The sequence below is a fragment of the Neovison vison genome, chromosome 3, assembly GCF_020171115.1.
Source record: "Neovison vison isolate M4711 chromosome 3, ASM_NN_V1, whole genome shotgun sequence".
NCBI classification, from domain to species: domain Eukaryota; kingdom Metazoa; phylum Chordata; class Mammalia; order Carnivora; family Mustelidae; genus Neogale; species Neogale vison.
Genome location: NC_058093.1, coordinates 13,790,294 through 13,812,940, shown reverse-complemented (window position 1 = coordinate 13,812,940; position 22,647 = coordinate 13,790,294). Strand labels below are relative to the sequence as shown.

The window sequence follows — 22,647 nt, the reverse complement described above, 5'->3', positions numbered from 1 at the left end:
CTAGACAGTCAAGAGGACAAGTTTATTTAAAACTTTTAGATTCTTATGTATTTAGATCATTTCAGAACGAGATAATGAGATAGTTGTCTTTCAGTCTAATTGAGTTCCTAAGCTCCTGGCTGTTGGCTGTCACCCCTTTCAAACTTTGCTTTAACTTTCCTTCTCTTAGAAATCTGATCCTGGTGTCTCCATTTACTCTTCCTGGGCTGATAACCTGGTGAAGGCTGGGTGCACTGGAGGGCAGAAAGTGACTTAATGGGATTGAGGAGCTAAATAACCTTTCACGGGAAACAAGATAATCAAACCTCTTTAGCTCGCCTGTAATGGCTGAAAGAGAAAGCACCAGCTGAAAAGAAAGCTGGGAAATGAAACCATCATTTCCAAACGTCCTGTCATTTCCCCGTCACGTGGTTTCCACGCTACCCTTACGATCGTCAACCCATCAGCTGGGGCTCCTTCGTGCATTTAATGATTCGCAGCGCACACAGCCTCGTGACTACGTGGTAATTTTAGCGTGCGTGCATGCGTGTGTAGGCTCCGTATCTTCAAGGCCTGGAGGATCCCACGGTACCACTTTCAGCTGAAGTTGCTAACTAGCATGGAGCGCACCTAAAACTCCGGCTGGGGGCACGCCAGCCTATCCACGTTTCCGATTAAAGCTGGTGATCTTTCCTTTTGAAATTAGTTGGTGCCTATATCTCTCTTCCTCTCCCTCCTACGACCACGTTTATGGGAGCCCTTGCATTCAGTGAGTCCAAAGATGTATAAAATAAACATTCCGTCCATCTGGCATAAAGGAAACTAACGATAACCCATTGTATAGACTGAGAGGTTGAGGCTTTTGAAGGCCAATAATGCATGCCACGTTGGGAAAAAAAGAAGCAAACTTAGGTCCTTTAAGTCTCAGTCAGAGCCTGGACTCCCTGTACGGGTTGCTGTACCTCATTCTTCTAAACAATAGAAGGAACATGACATCAACATTAAAAACAAAAACAAAAATAAAAACAAAAAACCTTTGAATAAGAAAAAAGTTACCCATAATGCCCCTAAATGGCAAGAGCATTTTTTTTGTATGCTACCTTTCAGTTTTGTCGATATGCAAAATACATTTTCACAGATAGATTATAGTATGCCTGTATCCTACTATCTTCTGGCTCACATCATAATAGCATAAATATTTCCATACTACCTCACACTCCCACGAATTCTTCTAAATGGTTCCACAATACCATATGCTGAGTCCATATAACATTATCTAATTGCTTCTCTATGGTTCAAAATAATCAAAATAATATCTAATTGGTTCTCTATGGCTCAAAATAAAGAATATTTATATTGTTTATTTTTATTTTATAATTTTAAAATACAATTATAGACAACACTGCAATGAACATGTTTGTGCATCTAGGGTCCTTTTTTCTTTTTCCTGTTCGATTGCTTCTTTGAATAATTTCCAGAAACCGAAGTATAGGGTTGAAGGTTGTGACCCTTTTTAGGGCCCCTGATACGCATGTCACAAGGCTTTGCAAAGCTTCCTCCATTTACACCACCATTGGTGGAAAATCATTTTACCACAATCTCATTAACACTGGGAGCTGTTAGGTTGAGGGGAAAAGTAACTACTTATCAGTTACTTGTATTTATTTAATCACTGGTAAGGCTATCTTTTTATTCCATGTGTTGGTACACTTTTTTTGTTTTCCTTATGTAAATTGCTATTTTATACCTTTGCCCAGTTTTCTGTTGGATTCCTGAAATTACCCTATAAACCTAGAGCAGAAGACAGTAGAAGGGTCAGACTGGGGGTCTAGAACTTGGTTCTAATCCTTGTTTTGTTACTAAGTTCCCATGTGATCCTTAGTAAGTGGCAATGAGGAGTGGAAAGAGTGGCTTAGGAGTCTGACTTGAAATCAAACCTGGGCTCTCCCACTTACTAGCTGTGTGATTCTGAGCAATTTCCATAGCCTCTCTCAGTCCTGGTTTTCTAATAAGTAATGTGAAGATAATGACTCCAGCCTTACCAGTTAGCCTATAAAGGGAATGAGAATTTGTGTAAATCACATAGATGCCCCATAAATGGCAGCCACTACTCTTCCCGGGGTTGCAGGGACACAAACTATATAACGAAGGTATGGAATAGCAAGTCTCTGAGATCCTCTCCCACTCAAAGGGTCTCTAACTTTTCCCTCTAACACTTTCCAGGATCTTCTCTAAAGTCCTGGAATCCCTTGAGGATATCTTCGTGGAAGGTAAGGAAGTGTGTTAAGGTAAGGAAGTGTGTTATGGAGGACTCATCTCAACTTCTTGTTTCTTACTGTGCTGCTTAAGTACTGAATAATGGAGGATTTAAAAGGTTAGAGACGGTGGTCTGAATTAGGTTACAAAGGCCTAAAGGCAGAATAGAGAGGCCTGCCTCAGAATCTCCCTTCCCTCCCATCCCCTGAAACTTGGCCTCTAGAATGACAAAATATTCTAGTTAAATTTTGAATAGACTAGACGATAAAGGCGAGAACAGGATAGATTTGAAATCATTAGCATACAAAGAATGAAACTAAATGTCACTAATATATGGTAAAGAATGTTTAAATTGGGTCACATGGCTGGCTTAGTCTGTGAAGCATGACCATCAGTCTTGGGGTTGTGTGTTTGAGCCCCACGTTGGGGGTAAAGGTTACTTAAAAAAAAAAAAGTTTAAATTATTCAAGAAGCTGTACAATAAGGAGTAAAAACCATGATATGAGTCAGGATTGTGCCACTATTATTAAAAAGAGGACAACCTCACTATGATGTTAGATGGTATTAAGAAGAAGACGACATTCCTCTCCCTGAATGTCCTTCTTCCCTAACCATCCAGACCCCATAATCTTTGAAGGCCCACTCACGAGGCCATCTGGTTCCCCAGAGCTGAATTTAATCTCACCTCCCTCGGATGCCCAAAGCACTTCACACTTGAACTGTGGCTCTTTATATACTTGCCTCATTTCCTTAAGGACTATAAGCTCTTTGAGGACAGATTCTATGACTAATTCATTTTTGTATCACTCAATATCATACTAATGACCCTTAGTCAATATTTAATGAATGAACTGGAACAGAATTCTCCCACTGTGCTAGACATCTGAGTCTATGTGGATCCAGAGCCTCAGACATAAGCAAAATAATTGGAGCAGGTTCAGAATAGAATAATGAAACAAACAGGATTAAAGAGGGAGAGAAACAGAATCTATATTAGGGGGAAGCAAAGTCAAAGGAATTCAGCCTCCAGAAGTGAGCTTTGGAAAGTGATATCAAGGGAACTTCAAATATAGTAAAGAGATAATTAAAAGAAGGCCTGAAATTCTTTTATTGGAGCAAACCAAAAAATTACTCAGATGTTAATGGGGGCAATATGGACAAGGCATGCTGAAGAACTTCCAGAGTATAGACACTAGGGTAGTGTGAGATGTGGGAGAGGTCATTGCCATGCCTTCCATGCCTGCAGTAAGAAAGCATTTCATGATAAGAAAGACTCTGGTAAGTTGTTTTTGCAAAATTACTTGTGAAACAATTGTAAGCTTTCAAGTCTTAGGAATTTTTTTTCCCCCCTAAGATGCTGAAACCTGTTTTAAAGGAGAAGGGGGATTTAGTCCAGGAAAGAATGGGAGAGACTCAAGTCTGGGATTTGGAAAGCAAAATGGGACCAACCCACAGAGAGAGACAGCCTTTGATGTCCTGACGATCAAGGACCAGGGCTTAAGGACCAGACCCTTAAATCACGTGGCATTTACTACCCCAGATTTAAAAAAAAAAAAAAACTTTTGTGGATCAGTGTCTATGGTTCAAACTGGCTAGCTTCCAAAATCAGTCTTAACTTTCCAAGGGTAACATTTGGAAGCCTCCTTGCAGGAACAGAGTGGAGCCAGTTTCTAGAAAGGGCAGCTTAATAATTTTCTACTCCCCCCTCCCCCAAATCATTAAACGGTGTTCCTTTCCCAGAGCCCAAGTTCATGCTGAGGGCAAAGGGAATTAAACGAAGAAGCTGAACCTGCAGCTAAGATTAGAGAGCAGCCAAGGACCTAATTTTAGGTCCTTGCTGCCCCAGCTGACATTCTGCGCTGCCGGTTCAGCCACGAGGACCAGAAGTGTGGCTGCGGGCCGGTGACCGAGAGTGGAAACCATCCCCCTGGCCATCTGCGGAAGCAATTAGCTTGCTGTTGGGTGTGTTTTGAGAGAGACGACCAATAATTTCTCCATTGACAAATGTTTCTTCAGGTGTTCGAAGAGAGTCAGTAAGGGAACATGTCAGCGCTTGGCAGAAGTTCCCACATGCTTGCTTTCTAATAGTCATGCTTCTCCACTTGAGAGTGTGCTCCAAAAGGGAACCAATCTTGGAAACCCCGAATTTTGAATTTTCGTGGCGAGTAACCCCCGCTTTCCTCTGGCCATGCGCTTAGGGCCACAACCCGGGGAAAGTCTCAGCTTTGGCGAAACAGACACGGGTCGATGGGATGGGTTCTTGCACGTTCTGCCACTCTTCCACTGGGAAGGAGGCCGGCCCTCCAATCCACACGTATTTTGCAGCCACAGGTTTCATGCTTAGATTGTCTTCTTCAGAGGGTAGACAATAAGAGCTGGCATCTCCCAGATCAAAGGGGAAACAGAATATACTTTAAAGTGACAACTCTGTTCTCCTGCAACCTAATAAAGCCAGAATAATGAAATGATATAGATAGAAGCCCCTAAATGCTTCCATACTGAAACACCACCAGAGAGCAAAATTTCCTGCATAATTGCGGCAGGGAGACTCTCTTGACAAACCACGCACAAGAGTAGGTCTTATTTTTGTGCGATTCTTACGCCCAGGGCAGCCCACCACCGAGACGGGGATTCTGGGTCCCTGCAGGCTGGCTCCGGGTCCCTGCAAAGGAGGCTCTTCATAAAGGCTAATTGCCGCAGACAATGACAGAGCAGGCCGGCACCGCTGGGCCAAGGGAGTGCGGCCCTCTGTAGATGGTCCTCGGTGAGAGCCCAGAGCCCACCGTGTCAAGGTGCAAGGTGCCATCCGGCCCCCCGCAGGGCTCCCCTGCCTCTCTCTCCGATTTTCCTGATAGCTTTGCTTCCCCTGTCTGCTTGTCCCACGTCCTGTCGGTCTGTCTCTAAGCCCGTTTTGCCCCCGCCCCCGCAGGCACACACAAATACACAGACGCACACACCCGCACACACCCAGTCCGCCACCCCCTTCCCCGTCTCTTGGCGCCGGCCCTTTCATCTTCTCCCTCGGGGACTCGAGATGTCGCTGCAGGAAGTGCTTGTCGGCGGAGGCAGCAGCGGCAGAGCCCCGTGGCTTTGACAAACCTCATTTAATTGGGAGGAAGCCAGGAGAATTTGAAAGAACTGAAACATCCACGAAACTCCTTTTATCAGGCATAATTTAAACTCTGCATGGAAAAACCCCTATATGTATAAAGAAAAGTCAACTTCCCTCCTGCTGTGAGCACTCCTCGGCTCCCCCCAGCACAGGCAGGCTCCTGCAAGATTCCATCTTTTCATTTTTCTAAAAGTGTCAAAGTAGATTTGGGCTCTGTGGCTGGGTGAACAGAGAAGAAATACAGATGGGTCTCTCTCTTAGCCCCGCACGTGCGTGTTCTCTCTCTCTCTCTCTCTCTCTCTCACACACACACACACACACACACACACACACACACACGCAGGCGCCCGTCTGTTGGTGGCTCTGCTTCAGATGGCCAGGAAGAATCAAAACCCAAGTTTCTAACAACACACCAGTTTGGACAGTGGCTGTTTCTGGCTAATCCCTTTCCATCACGTAAAAGCTCGAGCCTTGAAGGGCCCCGGGGGTTCTCAGTACAACGAAAAATAGATGCCGGAGGAGGGCCCATGACGGAAGTTTCATTAAGTGGAGAGAAGGGAGCGTGAGTGTGCAGAGTGCAAGAGCGTGAGTGTGTGCACACGTGCACGCTCCTGAACGTGTGTTTTTGCCTGAAGGGCTAGTTCCAAGTCCCAGGCCCAAGAGAAGAAAGCTGAAGGGGGATCTGGGGGCTTAGAGTGGGAACAGGCGAGAGGATGGGGGTACAGAGGGAGCTGGGTATTGGAAAGGGAGTGCGTAGTGGAGGTGGCCTGGAGTGTTTTCTGTTCCACCACATGCCACACAGTGCCCCTCCCCTGCTTCCAAATTCCACTCCAGATTCACCTCCAGTCCAGACTCTCTCATTTGCGTGATTCTAGTTCCCCCAAGGAGCTGCCTTTAGCACACACATATTCTCTCGGCATCTGTGGCTGATTATGCACAGACTTCAGCTGTTTAGATATGATTTGTGCTAATATGTGTACAAGGGTGCCCTGTTTCCTCTTCCTCACCCCCTTTTCCTCCCACACCATAGGATCCTTGAGGTCAAGGACAAGCCTCTTTTTTCCCTCAATCTTCATAGCACTTAATATGTTCTTGACACTTAACGGCAACTTCATAAATCCTGATGACTCACTCTTCCTACAGGGTTAAGTAAGACATTAACCCCCGTTGTATGATTATGGTTATTTTTGGAGATCCGAAGTAACTCATTTTAATAATAAAATGCCTTAAGAAGTCCCAAACTCAGAGCTTTGGGCTGGGGCAGGACAATGTCCTAGATACAGCGGAGCCACATTCACAGACCCTGGAGGCTTTGGCTAGACTGAATGTCTACGCCTCTGGGGCAGCAACTCTGTCCTCTGTCCTCATTGTCACCCCACATACCACGCCAGGTCCCTCTTCCCAGGCCGAGCCCCTACACCTTCCTTATTAGCTTTTTCCCCCTCCTGCTTAGGGCTTCTAAAGATTGTTTTCAGTTGCATGATGATTGTTTCCAAAGAAACCCCACCTAAAGATGGTCTCCCCCAAAACAGCCGGGCCATGACCACACTGCCCACATCCTTTGCCTTGCCCTTCCTGGCCACATTCCGAGAAACATGAGGAGAGCTCCAGCCACATGATCCCTCAGCAGATTTCAGATTTAGAGGATGACTTCAGGCCCGGGCAGCAGGGCAGATTTCAGGGTAACTTGTGTTTCCCTCTGTGGGCGTCTGGCCTGGAAGGATGTGCCCCTCCTCCAGCACCCTTCCCCACCAGCGCCCCACCGGGCACTTCCTTCAGCAGCATCAAATTACCAATCAAGACAGGCCAGCTCTCCTCTTGTGACATCTCCATGTCACCGATCATCTTACTCTCTACGGAGAGAAGCGGGTAGCAGCAAACTTTGGTTTTGCTTCTTCTGGCAGATGCTATGGAAAAGAAACAAGTCAGTGGCAACTTTCATCTCATCCAATTTCTAAGAGCGTGTATGTGAAATGTTTGGATCATTACAAGGAGGTCTGTGTCACCTCAGCCCACCAGGGCTTTTGAGTTTGAGAGACTCTCGTAGAAAACTCAGGCAAGATTGGGTCCCCTGTTGCTTCTCTCCCTGGCAACTCAATCCCTAAGCTCATTTCCGGTTGCAAATATTGTGATTCCCCAGTACTTGGAGAAAACATTTAGACGCTGAGACTTACATGTGTGCGTGTACACACACACACACACACACACACACACACAGAGGCACGTGGCAGCTCTGTCACTCACCATCGGGAAGCTGGTGCAGCTGAGATGGCAGGGAACTGAAATACTCGTGAACCAGGGCCTCCTGGGCCGAGACGCGGTCTCTAGGAAAGCCTCTCAGCATTTGGGAGGCCAGGTCCTCAGCTTCTGGAACCCTGCCCAACCTGGAAAAGTGGAAGAGAAAAAGAGTTTCTCTAAAGGCCTCCCTTCTGAAAAACAAAGGTAGGGAAGAAGAAAGGGAGAGAAAAGGAGATGGCTAGGAGAACATTTCAAGTAGCGTTTTCCTGAGATCAGCCAAGTTGATGGCACGTGGAAAAATGACCGACCCACTGGAAGGTTTACCCATCCTTGGTGTGCTTTCTCTCATTCAGCCTCCACCGTCACCCCCTGCCCCCGCCATGGGGTCCGGGTACCATGCATATATACATAAAGGACCCAGAAGTAGAATTTTAGAAGCAGAAATGTGTAATTAAGGATGCTGCTTTGTGGGATGGTGCCTCCCCCCAAGCAGAAAAGCCCAGTTGGGTATATTGCAAGGACTGCAAGCATAGCTTCCCGGAGGGGAGGGAAGATTAGAGGTAATTTTGGAGGGTGAATCTTGGGTGTAAAACACACTTACTCCCAGTGTTTCTGGAGCTCAACCCCCAGGGTATTATCTAAGATGCTCTCTTGGTTCCCCCTGCAATGGAGCATAGAAAGAGGTAACTCTTTTTATGCCCAGAGATAGCTCTTCAAGTGCCCAGATTATAGTAAGGACAAATCCTCAAGTGGACCTGTGTTGCATTGTAAATTTGGAGACAAGCAAATCTATTAGTTGAGCATATACTATGTGCTAGTAGGTGGCTGGCTCTGGAAGATACAGGAAAGACTCTGTCTTCTGGCAGCTTAGTCTAGGGGAGGAGTCAGACACTAAGCAAGTTATCATAGAGATGCATGAACACCTGTGCAGAAAAGGCCCAGATATCTGACTTAGACTGGGAAGAGCTGGTCAGGGAAGGCTTCCCTGAGGAAGAAGCATTTGAGCTGAGAGCTGAGGAATTAGGGCAGGGGAGAGGCATGTATGAGCCCAATAGAGACCCAGGGGATGAGGGGAGAAGAGTGAGTTTAAGAAGACGAAGAAAGGCCAGTTGACTGGCCTGGGACCAAGGGAGAGAGGGGACAGGTATGAAGCTGGGAGGGTAGCAGGGGCTGATCCTGCAGGATTTGTGAGCCTTAATTTTCCTATTTACTTATAATGTTTGTAAGTCTTTGTTGATCCACAAGACCCAAAACTATGCAGGAGGCAATTAACTGCAGGACTGATGTCTGACATTCAGAATTAGGTTGCATGGCCATGCAAATTTCCAATTAAGCAAAAATAAATGGGCTTATTTAATGTCGAATGTGCATACCAACTTAAATGGACAAAGAACTGATATCCTTTCCTTGCCCGGGTGCCATGACATGGTGAAGCTGCAAATCCTGGCCCAGAGATGTAAGTGGCCTAATATTTGCATAAGATTTACCTAAGAGAATTTCGGGTATCTGATTCCCATGACATACAACTCTTTGTACAAACAGATAACTTTACCTTCAAACTCGGCAGTCATTGCTTCATAGACTTAAGATGGAGGAAAATTTGCAAATGCCCAGTCCTTGCCAATTTCCAGGCTAGTTAAAAGAGAAGGGAACATGGGGTGGAGGCCTGCTCATTAGCTTGCGGCCTGAGAAAAGGTCAGCAGGCATTTGGTCCCTCCAGGGTGCCCTCCCCAGATGCAGGTTTTCAGGGCCAATGAAGGGGGCTTTGGAGTGGGGAACGTGTTATAGATCACTACCTAGTACCAATCTGGAGGGACATTCAAGGAAAATCTTGCAAAAAAAATTTTATCTAGCACATCGTCGCTATAGGGGGTGGGGTGAAATGTGTGCCAAAATCATGCCCTGAACCCATTCCATGAAACTCCAAGGGGTGGATGGGTGGGTAGGTGTTGATGGTGGGGGGTAGCGATGCATCCAGCAGCCTCCACAATCCCACCCCAATCAATGGTTGGTTCTCTCCACATACTCCTACCCATTGGCCCATAATAATGGAATCATTACAGAATTGCTCTGTAGGCAGGGCTTAGGAGCTGCAATCTCATTGAATAAGGAAGGCCAGGAGACCTATTTTGAACTTGAGTTAGCAGGGCATGTATACTCTTTGTATTTAGACTGTGGTTGTGTTGGGTGGCTGGAGAAGCCAGGAAGGGCTGATGGAACTTCTTACATGGGTAGTGGGGACTCATATATAAAGAACTGGCCATCGCCACCAAACGAAAGAAAGGCGAGCAGATACTGATCAGCAATATGAAGGCTTCATTTTTAGGACTTTCCTTTTCAACTAACCCAACCCTTCCAGAGTGGGTCAAGGTTTTTAGTGGTGCCCGCATTCTGTTCCAGGTTCATGGCCCCTACACTATGACGGTTACCACCCATTTCTTCAGCTCCTTCCTCCTGTGGGCCAAGTGCATGTTGGTCTTCCCTGTATAAACCAAGTCTGTGCCCTCCTGAATACGAGCCTTTATGAGCAGTGCTTACAGTGGGACCACCCATTCTGGCCAAGAGTCCTGATGCTCTCTACCTTGTGACTGGCACATTGCACTCTCATTTGGGAGCTGAGACAAGAGCCCTGGGAATACAAATGTTGCTTCTTTGAGCACAGATGCTAATTGACTTCCATGTTTGTATAGTTCTGCTTCTTTCTGCCATCTACACTCTTTCTTACAGCCCACTGCCTTTATCATCACATTTCTATAATTTGCCACCTCCTCTAACTCTTGTTAGGGCGATTCTTCACTCGTTATAATTACTTTGGAAATGAAAATTGGCATGAAAGATGACATTAACAAATGTTAATTTGCCCACCAATGCCTTTCCACATAGGCTACATGTTAATCAATATTATGTGTTAGAGGGAAAGAAACCATAAGAGATTCTTAATGGTAGAAGACAAACTGAGGGTTGATGGAGGGAGGTGAATGGGGGATGGGACAGAGGAGTGATGGGTATTAAGCAGGGCACTGGTTATGACTGGCACTGGGTGTTGTATGTAAGTGATGAAACACTAAATTCTACTCTTGAAACCAATATTACACTATATGCTGACTAACTAGAATTTAAATAAAATTTTGAAAAAAAAAAGATGAAAAAATATTATGTGTTAGGCTTGTGATGTTAAATACCAAACACGCCAGGAACATCTTTCCAGGAACATCTTTCCAGGATTAATTAGAAATTAATTTCCCAATTAATGAGCGTCTGTTATTAAAGACAAAAATATCCTCTGAGGAAGCCCTCCTTCTAATAACATTTCTAGAACCAAGAAGGGTTCCATTCCCAACACAATACATATTTATTGTAGAATACTTAGAAAATGCAGAGAAAGAGAATTAAAACCATCCCATCACTCTGAGATAACCCCTTTTACTCAAAGATGATCACTATTGTTTTGATGTTCAGTTTTTCTTCTTTAGTCCTTTATTTTTAAGTGGGTATATTTTTTTGTTTTACAAAGAAAAGGAGATCATACTCTACATGCTGTTATAACCTACTTTTTCCACTTGAAGATCTCCATCATCTTCCCAGGCCTTTGAATAGCCTTCTAGGATATTATATTAATAGCTGCCTGGCATTCTGTTATGTGGGCATTCCATAATTTTCATAGCCGGACCTTTTTTTTTTTAAAGGACTTTTTACTTATTTGATACACAGAGAGAGAGAGAGAGAGATCACAAGCAGGCAAAGCAGGCAGAGAGAGAGAGAGGAGGGAGCAGGCTCCTGCTGAGCAGAGAGCCTGACCAGAGAGCCTGACACGGGGCTCGATCCCAGAACCCTGAGACCATGACCTGAGCTGAAGGCAGAGGCTCCAACCCACTGAGCCGCCCAGGCGCCCCCATAGCCAGACCTTTATCTGAGTTGTGTCCTTTTTGTTGGGTTCGAGGGGTGAGAGGCTACCATTAAAATCATGCTGTGACATCCTTGATGGGAAATCTTTGTGCAGCTGCGCAATGATTTCCCAAGTATGAGTCCTGAGAAATGAAATCCCCGGGTTGAGGGCCCTACAACACATTGAAGTTTCTGATTAAGAATATGAGCTAGTTGTACCAATTTCCACTTCCACCAGCAGTCTGGGAGAGTTCCTGTCTCTGTGTCCCAGAAAACAAATTGGTTCCAGCAGACCTGAATTGTCCCAGACCTCGCTTGTAAAAGTTGCAGAAAGGATTAAAATGGTAAATCAATCGGGCAGGAAGTGCTGGGTGTGAGGACACCCGCACTTATTTCTGGAAGTCCAGAATAGAAACACAAACAATAAAACAAAAGGAAGATGAGGCTTTGTGGGTGTGTGGCGCTCTATCCACTGGCCACCACAGGGCACATCGACAATCTGGTGGTTCTCCAGGGCCCGAGGCAATGACCTTGATTTCCCAGCCCAGGCCGGCTCTGAGTATAAAATTCTCCACCGCCGTTACCGCCGTTCACCTTTCCAGGGCAGGGGTGTTATCTATCTACAGCGCAAGCCGGTCATTGTCAGCTCACCTGGGTTCTTTGCTGTTTTCCCCTGGATCTATAGAGAGAGGAAAAGGGCAGGGATAGAGTGGGCACTTTTTTTTTCTTCAATTTTTCAATTGGTTTTTATTTGGAAGTAATTCCAGGTTTGCAGAAGAATTGCACGAGTCGTCCCCAGAGTTACGTGTTTACCAGCTTCCCCTAGTGTTAGCATTCTACAGAACTGTAGTCAAATGATCAAAGGCAAGCAATTAATATTGGCACAACGCTCTTAACTGAGCTGCAGGCATTATTCAAATATCGTGTTGTTGTTGTTTTCCAATAATGACCTTTCTGTTGTTGTTCCAGGAAAGGGGGTCCTTTTTTTAATGCTGCCAGTTCAGGACGTGGTGAAGCAGGCACCCACAATGAGAACTATATCCAACCCTGGGAAGAAACAACATCAAAGAAGCTGTTATCTTCCAATCAATCTGACAAGCGGGTGTGCGTTTCCCTAGGCCCTTGTCTGTAGGGTCACCATCCAACCCCAGGCGGTGCCCTGGGCTGTAGTCATGGTCTGCACATGCTGCTTCTGCACCTTGCAGAAATCCTGTAGGAAAGCCGCGGCTACCTTCGCTCCTCTTTACCCATCACACATGCCACCCGACTCGGTGGACAAAGTCACAGAGACCTGTGTACCAGATGGGTCTGGGCTCTGCCTTCCTTAGTCTGGTGACCGTGGCCAGGCTGCGTCACTTCTTAGAACTTCGGTTTCCACCTCTTGGAACCAGGACTTTGATTTGCGAGGAATAAATGAAGTAATGCATCACGAACATTCCACCTAGCCTTGGTTGAACCCCCAAGTCCTTCTCAGAGCCAAGAATTTTCTCGCGGGGTCATCTAGACCAGTGATGTCCAACAGAACCTTCCGTGACGATGCAAATGCGCTAGTTCTGCCCCATCTGATATGTTAACCACTACTCACGTGTGGCTCTTGGACCCTTGAAATGTGACTAGTGCAGCCAAGCAACTAAGTTCAAAATTTAATTTTAATCACTTTAAATTTAAAGAGCCGCATGTGGCTAGTGGCCACTGCATCAGGTGGCACGTCCCTAGACATTCTCCTTGGTTTGAAGATGTGAGCAAAGAGAAACCAGAAGCTTGAGATAAAGCAAAGGTTGGGCTGAGATGAGGCAGAGGTGGTGGGTCCTGTGTGTGGTCAGAGAAGGTAGAAGGATGAATACTCAGGGAATCCAAGTCCTGCTCAGCCCAGGAGGAAGGGCTGGTGTAGCCATAGCAGGGGGCTCTGGCATTTTCTTCAGCCCATGCAGCAGTGCCCACAGCAGCCGCGCAGGGTAGTAATGTGGTTAGCAGGTTTGGAGTCACCGTTTATCTTGGAAACCAAGAGTGAAATGGAAGAAAGTCCTAAAGTGGTGCTAAAATCCAAACGTCCCTAGCGGGGGGGGGGGGGTGGGGAGCCTGACTGTGCCGACAAGAGAAAGTTTGCACGTCTTGCATGAAAGGGTAAATAGCGGTTCTGGTTCCGGGGAACCTGTCTCCGAAACCAGGAGGGGTTTCAGGCGACACAGTGAGCCCTCAGACATGAGCAGAGCCCTGCTGAGGAGACCTGTCCCTCCCAACAAGAGGTCCTCGGTAGCCTGCAGCTCCATGTTCTGACCTCTCTGTGCTCTGATATTCACTCTACATGGAGGCTTTTTTTTTTTTAGCACAAGAACAGTAAGCATGAAAAAAATCAAATAAAATTCAGTTGGGTTAAACCCTACCACATTTTCAGGGAAGAACGACATACAAACATTCCGTTAGGATCTCTTCCCCTCTCCCCACCTGCGCGAGCGTGTTTTTCTTTGACATTTGAGCTGTTTCCCCTGTCTCTGACGTTTTCCTCACTGCCCTTTTTGCCTCTTCACTGAAGCAAAAAGAACAGAGCCTCGGCTAATTACTCTCAGATCAAATAATACTGGTTATTGTAATTGGTCATTGTCCGAAAACACTGAGTTCTTCTTAGCCCTGAGGTTGCCTGGCACAGCTTAGTTAGCTAACTATTCCGGGAATGTCTCTATTATCTGTTTTACTTTGTAAAAGAAACTAGGGATTTGTTGAAAGCTGGTAATAAAAGTCTGCCCTGGTCTGAGCCGAGACTGCGTGGAGAGGGCCTGGGAAAGCATGACCTCCATGAATCAAGTTGGCTCCCCCCTCCAATAGCCACTCAATGATGTTATTTGGTTTCTCTGTGTCGGAGAATAATAAACCCACTAGGTTTTCTTGCAGGCCAACATTCCCTCATTCTCAGGGCCTCGGACATGGTCGAGGGGCACAAAACAATTTTAATGACTGAACTCACTGAAAGTAAAATGGTTCATAGAGAAAAACGGACACACTCACAGGTGGCTGGCTCTCCCGGAGACATCTTCCGGGCCCTGTAGGCCTCCGGAGATCAGGTGCTCAGGGGCTGCGTGTTTGGTGGACTGAGGGTCTGGAGACTGAGGCCCTGCTTGAAAGAGAGGCTTTCCCAGGTGGTGCTTACCTGTCCCAGACAATCTGAAGGCGTCGAGGCTTCGGCAGTGGGAACCATTCTGGAAAGCATACACAGACACGTTAGAAACCAGAAACAACCCTAAAGTCCTATTGCCAAAATATTATCAAAATTCTGCTCGTTCTTCTCAGCTTGAGCAAAGAGAGTTCAGGCTTCAGGTGGGCAGAGTGAACACACTGAGTTTTCATGATTCTGTGGAAGGTCACTATTATGGGTTGAATTGTGTCCCCCTAAAACTGATACATCAAGGTACCTCAGAATCTGACCTTATACGGAAATAGGTCATTGCAGTTGTAATTAGTTAAGATGAGGTCATAGGTGTGGGCCCTAATCTACTGTGACTGGTGTCTTCTTAAAAAAAGGGAAGATTTGAACACAGGGACAGACATGTATGAGAGAAACAACACGAGGAGAAGACAGCCATCCACAAGCCAAGGAGAGAGGCCCCAAACAGATGCTTCCCTCAGGGCCCTCTCAGAAGGGAACAATCCTGCCAATTCCTCAACTTCAGAGCTATCTAGCCTCCAGCACCGTGAAACAACAAATTTCTGTGGCTTAAGCCCCTCAGACTGTGTGGTCCTTTGTCACGGCAGCCCTAGCAAACTCACACAGTCACGAGATTCACTCAAGTCAAAACACATCTATTGAACACCTACTGTGCGCCGAGTGTGTACCAAGCGCCTGGGAGACTACGAAAGAAACCAACAGAAACCCCCCTCCCCTTGCAGAGCCCACAATTCATTAGAGAACAAAGCACGCATGTGTGCACACAACACGTGTGAAAAGTCGGGTGATGAACGGTGGGGTTGTCTCAAAGGCTCAACATGGTGAGAAAGGAATGGGGCTAATTTTATGTCACGTGCAGTAAAAATGGAAGTGAATTCTGGCTTGAATAATCCAAAATGGATGATGAAAAGATTTGTCATTTCCTTTGCCACACTCTTTACAACGTTTGCATGTGAATGTGTCTGTTTCTGTTATTCTTGGTATTGACACTATTTAACCCAAAATAAAACTATTATAAAAAGGGACAATTTCTCATTCATTCAAGAAGTACTAACTGAACACTTATTCTATGTAAAGGTGATAAGGGGAGCTCTAGGGTTATAAGATGATGTTCCGTATCAGATTCCTCTATTTCCTGCTCTAAATCGAGAAAAGATTATTTTAACCCGCATTTAAAATATATGCATGAAAATAAAATAAAATAAAATAATATGTATGCTTTACACTTTTCTTGGGCCTGAAATTTATGTGTTTTGTCTTTAAAAGATGTCTTCTTCCAGCTCCAATAGGAATAGGATAGATTATTTATCCGGTTTATCCAACCAAGAACGTAATCGAAGTTGGGCAAAAAAATGATTTTGATAATACTGGTGTATTTCTGTCTGTATATGCATTTAAAAAAAAAAAGAGCTGGAAGACTATCCATCTGATAGTGATAGTGGTTCTGGGGCTTACCCCTTTACTTCTAGGCTTATTTTCTTAAATTTATTTTTTAATAAAAAACACATTATTTTGTAACTTTGAAAGTAAGTTCAATGAAAACTAGAATTTATAGTGCCAAGACTTGTAGTGTGAAATGAGTGATCAAAGAAAGTGATTTTAGCGGAGTTTTCAAGGTCAGGTGTAATCAAATGAGAACCTCTCTGCTGGTGGTTTCCTAGTCCCACATAGGCACGAAGGGAAGAGCTTGTATATACAGCTTCTTCATCCTCCCTCTAGACGATTGCGCCTAAATTTAAATAACCAGTAAAGATAGGTAAGAATATCTGGTATCTGTTTAGAATGTTTATTTCCAAACCACTTTCTGCTGCCTGTTTATGGTTCCTTCCTGGCCAAACACAATTAAAATATTTTCTCATTCAGTCATAAACCAATTTCCAGTCAACATAATGAAATCCATTTCCGTGCTCTCCCGTGTTTTGTTTTTCCCTTCCTAGAGCCCGTTGCTCTGTGTTTTGGGGGCCTTTGGTATTTTAAAACTCTTTCCAACTTTTGCATTGTTCTTGCAGAACGTGGATTTGGAATTGGCTGAGTCCGGACTCAAAGATAGCACCTCGGGTTTGCAACTGCAGCAGCTGCTTCGCTGCGCCCTCAAGCAAGGTGGTTTAACCATCACCAGCTGGCTCCCTTAACCCAAGCTGAGGTCATATTCATCTCTCAAGGACAAAGTGATTCGTTGAATTCATTGGGATTTGTCAGATGATGAATGTTAAGGGCCTGCCTCTGAGCACAAAACAAAACCATTCCTACTCTTCTTTTTCTTCCTTTGAGAAATGGTGGGCAACGGAAAGCCCATGGTTAGGACTCTGGAGCTGGGTTTTAAGAACGTAGCATGGCCCTCACCGGCTGTGTAACCTGGGGGTGTTGTTGTCTGACCTTCAGAAGCCTCGGTGCCTCACATCCCGTCTACAGAAGAGGGATGATTATAGTTCCTGCTCCATTGAGTTCGTGTTAGAATCAGGACGCTAAGGGTAACGTTAGTATTCCCTCACCCTTTGCCTCTTTTCTTTCTGCCTCTTCTCTGGTCTGATGGACCACATTTTCCTCTCTCCTCTCAGGTGTTCCTGCCTGATGCTTCTCCTTCAGTAACTCACCATTTCATGGCCCATGGAAATTCTAACGCACTCTGAGCCCTAGTTCTTACATGCCCCACCTGATTTCTCCTGAGTCTTCAGTGTAGGTCCGAGGTGTCCTTTTTTAGCTGTGTATCTCCCTTCTGCCGCTTGTGAGCTCTGAGATTCGGGGGTAATTAACGTCTCTGGTTTAGTAACGCAGAAGTTTCCAAATCTGTAAAATGGGAATAACTTTCCAGTTGCTTGGGAGGATGAGATAAGATGAGGCACTTGGCAATAGAGGAGGGCTCGACGAGGGTTCATCTTAGTCCTTTTCCCTTTCTTCATCTCTTATCCTGGAGAGGTAGGAGGGTTTAACTCCGTGTTTCTCAAGCCACGCTGCATGTTAGCATCACCTGGGAGAAGTTCTGGCCTGAAAGGAACCCCAGGCTTCACCCCACAGAGTGTGATCCGGTGCGCCTGTGGACAGCCCAGCATTGCTGTCATTGCGGTTGTCATTCCTGTTCTTCATAATCTCCAGATGTTCCTGGTGTGGCGCCCAGTGAGGCAGAAGGGGCTGGTGTGCAAGAAGGGTGGGGTCGACCCCTCATCAGTGACTTCCCCACCCTTCTCTGAGGCTCGTTGCCTCAAGTGAGCTAGTTGTGAAAATATAACTAATCAATGTATATCAAAATGGCAGAACGTAGCGTCTGATGCAGACTTCTGTTTCCAAGGAGGGGAACGAGGAAGCATGACAAGGGAAAGATCAGTCCTCAAAAATGCTGCAATGAAAGTGTGACCTGGACGAGTCATCCCAGGAGGCAATGTAACGACATTGAACTTGAGGTTCCAGGTCTTGCCAGACTGTGCCTGACTCTCTTCCCCCATGTGTTTTGTAGCTACATTAGAGCAGATGGAGGGGTTGACGGGCCCAGGGCATAGTCAGGTCGCTGTTCGTGACTGTGGTCTACTCTCCCGCTCACATGCAGATAACCTCATGCTGGATGACCTTGCCTCTCTCCCATTGATTTTTCCCGGTAGTTAAACTACAAGCGATCAATGAGAGAATGATCGACAGATAGGCATTTTGCACAGCACCGTTTCAAGAGGTGTTTGTTTCTCTGGCTTCAGGAGCCGCTAAAAGAACGGGGCTCTGGGTAGCTTATTTCCCTCCTCTTTCCAAAAATGATGGTGAATCCATAGACCAAATTTTTCTCCATCTCCTCCTACTGCCTTTCTTTTAAAAGGAGTTCTCATTTGAATTCAATTGGAATTTGAAGTATGGCGAAGTAAGTTGCAAAAGGAAACTTAAAAAGCCGAACATAGTAATTTCCGAACCAAATGGAATAAAATTAAAATGAGGGCAGAATGTTGCTCCCATACTAAAACACCACCTTTTTCCCCAAGTCCTAATTCACAAGTGAAATAAGAAAGCTCATTTACAACAGATCCAAGTCAACAGAGATTTGCTGGTTGACTGATAAACCATCACCAGAACCCTGATGAGTCTTAGCTCAAGGTAAAACATTTTCTGGTTTCTATAATCTTACCACAGTCCCTAAGGTTATCTTATAATGCAGCCTACTGAACGACACCTCTGGAATTTCCCAAATACAATGCATTCTTGAGATACCATACATTTAAATAGTTGATAATGTTGTTAGCCTTATTTCACTATCTCAAGCAGTAACTTTAAAACCAGATTGCAAAAATCTGTAGCTCTTTTCCTAACCCCACCTCCCCGCCTTAACCACACTCACGCCCTCACAGCCACTGACTCCCGTAGTCTTTGACTCAAGGAGCCTAAGCATGGCCCTTCTGGTGCTTACCGAGGCTGTCGACTTTTTAGCTGTCATCAACAGGATGCAGAAAGCTGGTGCGCTGAGGAAGTACGCTCCTCGGCATTTGAACCTGGTGCCCCAACTCCCATTTGTAGCTTATCGCTTTTCTAACCCTGCCTCAAAACTTCCTGTGGATTCTAAGAAAAGATTCCAGCCTCTGCAGCCTCTGGCTAAGGTAATAGTCTTTGCAAAGAAAGGGGAGGCCAAGTCTTGCTCCTGGTGGGTGGAGAAAGCAAAGGGAACGAACATAATCAGAAGTCTCTCACTCCTCTCCCCAGGGCAGGAGGTTGGGGGAGTACCATGTTTAACGTCCGGTCCACCCCCACAAATGATGTTTGAGCTACAGCTTTTTTTTTTTTTTTTTTTTTAAGATTTTATGAAGTAATCTCTACACCCAACGTAGGGCTTGAACTTACAACCTTGAGATCAAGAGTCAGGCACTCTACAGACTGAACTGGCCAGGTGCCCCAAGCTAAAGCCTGATCATGTCATTTGGTGTGTATGGTGTTTCATGATGAATCAGGGGACATCATTTACCACTTCCCTATGGCTGCCACCGCTATTTAAGGGTCATTCGGTGTGCTCAGCACTGAGCTGACGCAGACATGGTATTGCCTGTCCCCGACGAGCTTATGGCCATATGGTTTTCATGGTATTGTGATTACTGTCATCTCCTGGTCTTCTCCAGCCCCTCTGGCTCTTCCTTCTCATTCCCCAAACACCCCCTTTCCCTCTGCCTGACCCCTCAGGACTGGGGCCCCAGGGTTCTAGCCTCGTCTTCTTTCCCTTCTCACTCTCCCTTGGATTACTGAATGCACACGGGAGTTTCAAATACCTCTTTAATCAGATTACTTCCAATTTTGTATTTTTACGCTGGACTCTTAAAATCATGGGCTTGTATTTCTGATTGCTTTTTAGATATGTTCATTTAGCTGTCCTATAGATATTGTGAACGCAAAATGTTCCAATCTCTACTCACCACTTTCCCCACAGTTCCTTCCCCCTTTCTTTCCTGTGCCAGTGAATGGACCTCCCAGTCACCCACTGGAGATCCATTGGTTTCTCCCTCACAACTCAAATCCCATTACTAACAACCTCCCCTTGACTCTACTACCTACATGTTCTTTAGAGCTGCCCCCTCCGTTCCTTCTCCGTCACCACTGCTCTAGCTGAGACTTAGTATTTGCCTTCTAAAATCTCAATCATGGCCACATTGCTTCTGATCTCCTTGCTGCGTACCTGCTGGTGTAGAGATTGACTGTGTTGTGCATCGGGCAGATGGACTTGGGTTCGGATACACCGCCAGTTTAATTCTACATATAGTATTTCAAGCAATTTTTAATTTAAATCCTGCCATATCATTTCCCTGTTAAAAATTATCCAATGCCTTTTCTTTGCTTATTGGTCAAAGTCCAAATCCTTGGCTGACTACAAAGCACTTCCCAGTCTGGTCCCCATCTACACTTCCAGGTTAATCTCCAGCAATGGACCACCACAAAGCTAACATTCTAGCTTCCTTGAGCAGTTTACCTGCTTGGTATAATGTCAAATAAGTCTGCTTTCTTGTTTCTTTGGGTCAAGTTCCTTTGTCTGGAATGTCTTTCCTCTCTTGCTCACCTGGAGAAAGCCCACTTAGTCATATTTGAGACTCAGCTCTGTCTCTCTCAAACAGTCCCTAGATTCCCCAAAATAAGGGGGCTTTTTTCTTGTGTTCCCAGAGGCCCCCAAGGGATGCTGCTATAATAATACTTTCCAAGTTGTATTATTTATAGTTTTCCCCTCCAGACTGCATTCTTTGAGGGCAGGTATCAATGTCTTATTTATTTATTTGTCTTCAAGATTTTATTTATTCATTTGACAGAGAGAGACACAGTGAGAGAGGGAACACACAAGTAGGGGGAACGGGAGAGGGAGAAGCAGACTTCCTGCTGAGCAGGGAGCCCGACTCGGGGCTCGATCCCAGACTCTGGTTGCTTAACTTCTGAGCCACCCAGGTGCCCCTCGATGTCTTATTTATTTTTTAATCTCCTAGTCCCTAGCACCTAGCATTCATAAATATTTGTTAAATGAATGAAAAATTGATGCTTGGATACAAAATAAAAGTGAAATAAATTTGCTAAACTTTATCCTTAAAAGGTAAACGTACCACAAGAAAGCCTACTTGTGGGTCTTGCTTTATGCCTTACAGAGATGGGTGGGACAAGACCCTGGCCATGAACGTGGGGGAGGGGCCTACAGGTAGAGCCATTTCCATGATGTTTGGAATCTTAAGGCTCCTTTTCTTTAGCTGAAAAGGAATAGGGCAGGGTTTTACTTAAAAAAAAAATTCTTTTTTTACCTGCATTTTTTCCTCATTTGCAATTTTTCCTAATCTTAACTACTTTAAGATCATCTAGTCCTCCTCAATAAAAACTAATAACTGCCACCAAATAAATTAAAGATGAGAAAACTAAAAATAAATGTAGAAACTAGAAGAAACTGTTAATGAAGATCAAAGTAGGCTGTGTATCTAAATGAATTTCACTGACTGATTAGGGGGACGGGTTAATAAAGATGTTAATAGTAACTCCCCGGGGGGCTTTCCGCAGCCTTGCAGAAGTGCAGTGGTAATGAGCCCAATCAGGGTTCACACGGTAGCTCTGGTAAGCCCGGGCTGCCTGGGTCCCAGGATGGGGACTCCGCTCACATTGCATTCCAAAAACATGTCGCCAAGCTTACAGACTCTAAAACCAAGTCTAGTTAGAAGGACAGAATCATTTGGAAATGAACTTGGAGTGTTCATTTTTAGCTGCCCCCCACTCTAGGGCTTTGTTTCATTACTATAGCATCATATTTGCCCTTCAGTAGCTGGAAAGCACGGTGGAATACAGCTGTGCGCATCACCTTGAACTGCAACAGCTCTAGCCATTCTGAGCTCCCCCTCCTTCCTGGCTAGGTGACCCGGGGCCAGACACAGACCTTCCTGAGCCTCGGTGCTCTCATCTGTGAAGTAGGAATGACAACACTGCCCCTAACCGATAAGGCTGTGTGAATCAAAGTAAAATAATGTAGGTCAGGTGCCCAACTAGAGCTAGAGCTCAATAAACAGTAGTTATTATTATCCGGAAGTAAGGTGGCTAATAACTTACATATACTTTCTTGGCCAAGTGGGCAGAACGAGGATTATTAGAGACTAGAGGGCGTGATTAGGGTAGACTTGCACGTTTTCTAACTCCTGGTCACTGATTTCAGTGAAAGTCTCATGACTATGTGCCACTTAGAGGGCACGTATAAATTACTAGAAACCCTACAAGTGGTCAGGGTTGCTCGGCAGACATCCTTCGCACTCTTTCTACCGTAAGAGGCTTGGGGTGAAGTCAACAAAGGAACACTGATGTCTTCTGTGATGCAGTAGCTTTTACTGGCCACCCATTAGGCATCTTGCAGACACTGAGGGTTCTGCCAGGGAACAGCCCATGTCATAGTGGGCAGGCTTCTCACAGCATTTTAAATGTGTGTGGGGGGTGCAGAATGGAGCCTTCACCAGAAGAGAGAGCCTTAACAGGTGCCCACACTGGCTTGGGTAGAGATTTGGAAACTGAGGGTCAGCTCTTAGGGACTTAGAATTCAGGCACGGTTGAGGCC

At 45.4% G+C, this 22,647-nt stretch overlaps 1 protein-coding gene across 1 annotated transcript in view; it reads right to left on the bottom strand.

Moving 5' to 3' along the window:
• CDK15 (cyclin dependent kinase 15) overlaps positions 1 to 22,647 on the bottom strand; it is an 81,706-nt gene that overhangs the window by 6,301 nt on the left and 52,758 nt on the right. The window contains exons 11-12 of the mRNA XM_044241323.1: positions 14,616 to 14,664; positions 7,592 to 7,731 (exon numbers count right to left, since the gene is read on the bottom strand). Of these exons, the coding sequence (XP_044097258.1) occupies positions 7,592 to 7,731; positions 14,616 to 14,664 (189 nt within the window). The remainder of the gene's footprint in view (positions 1 to 7,591; positions 7,732 to 14,615; positions 14,665 to 22,647) is intronic.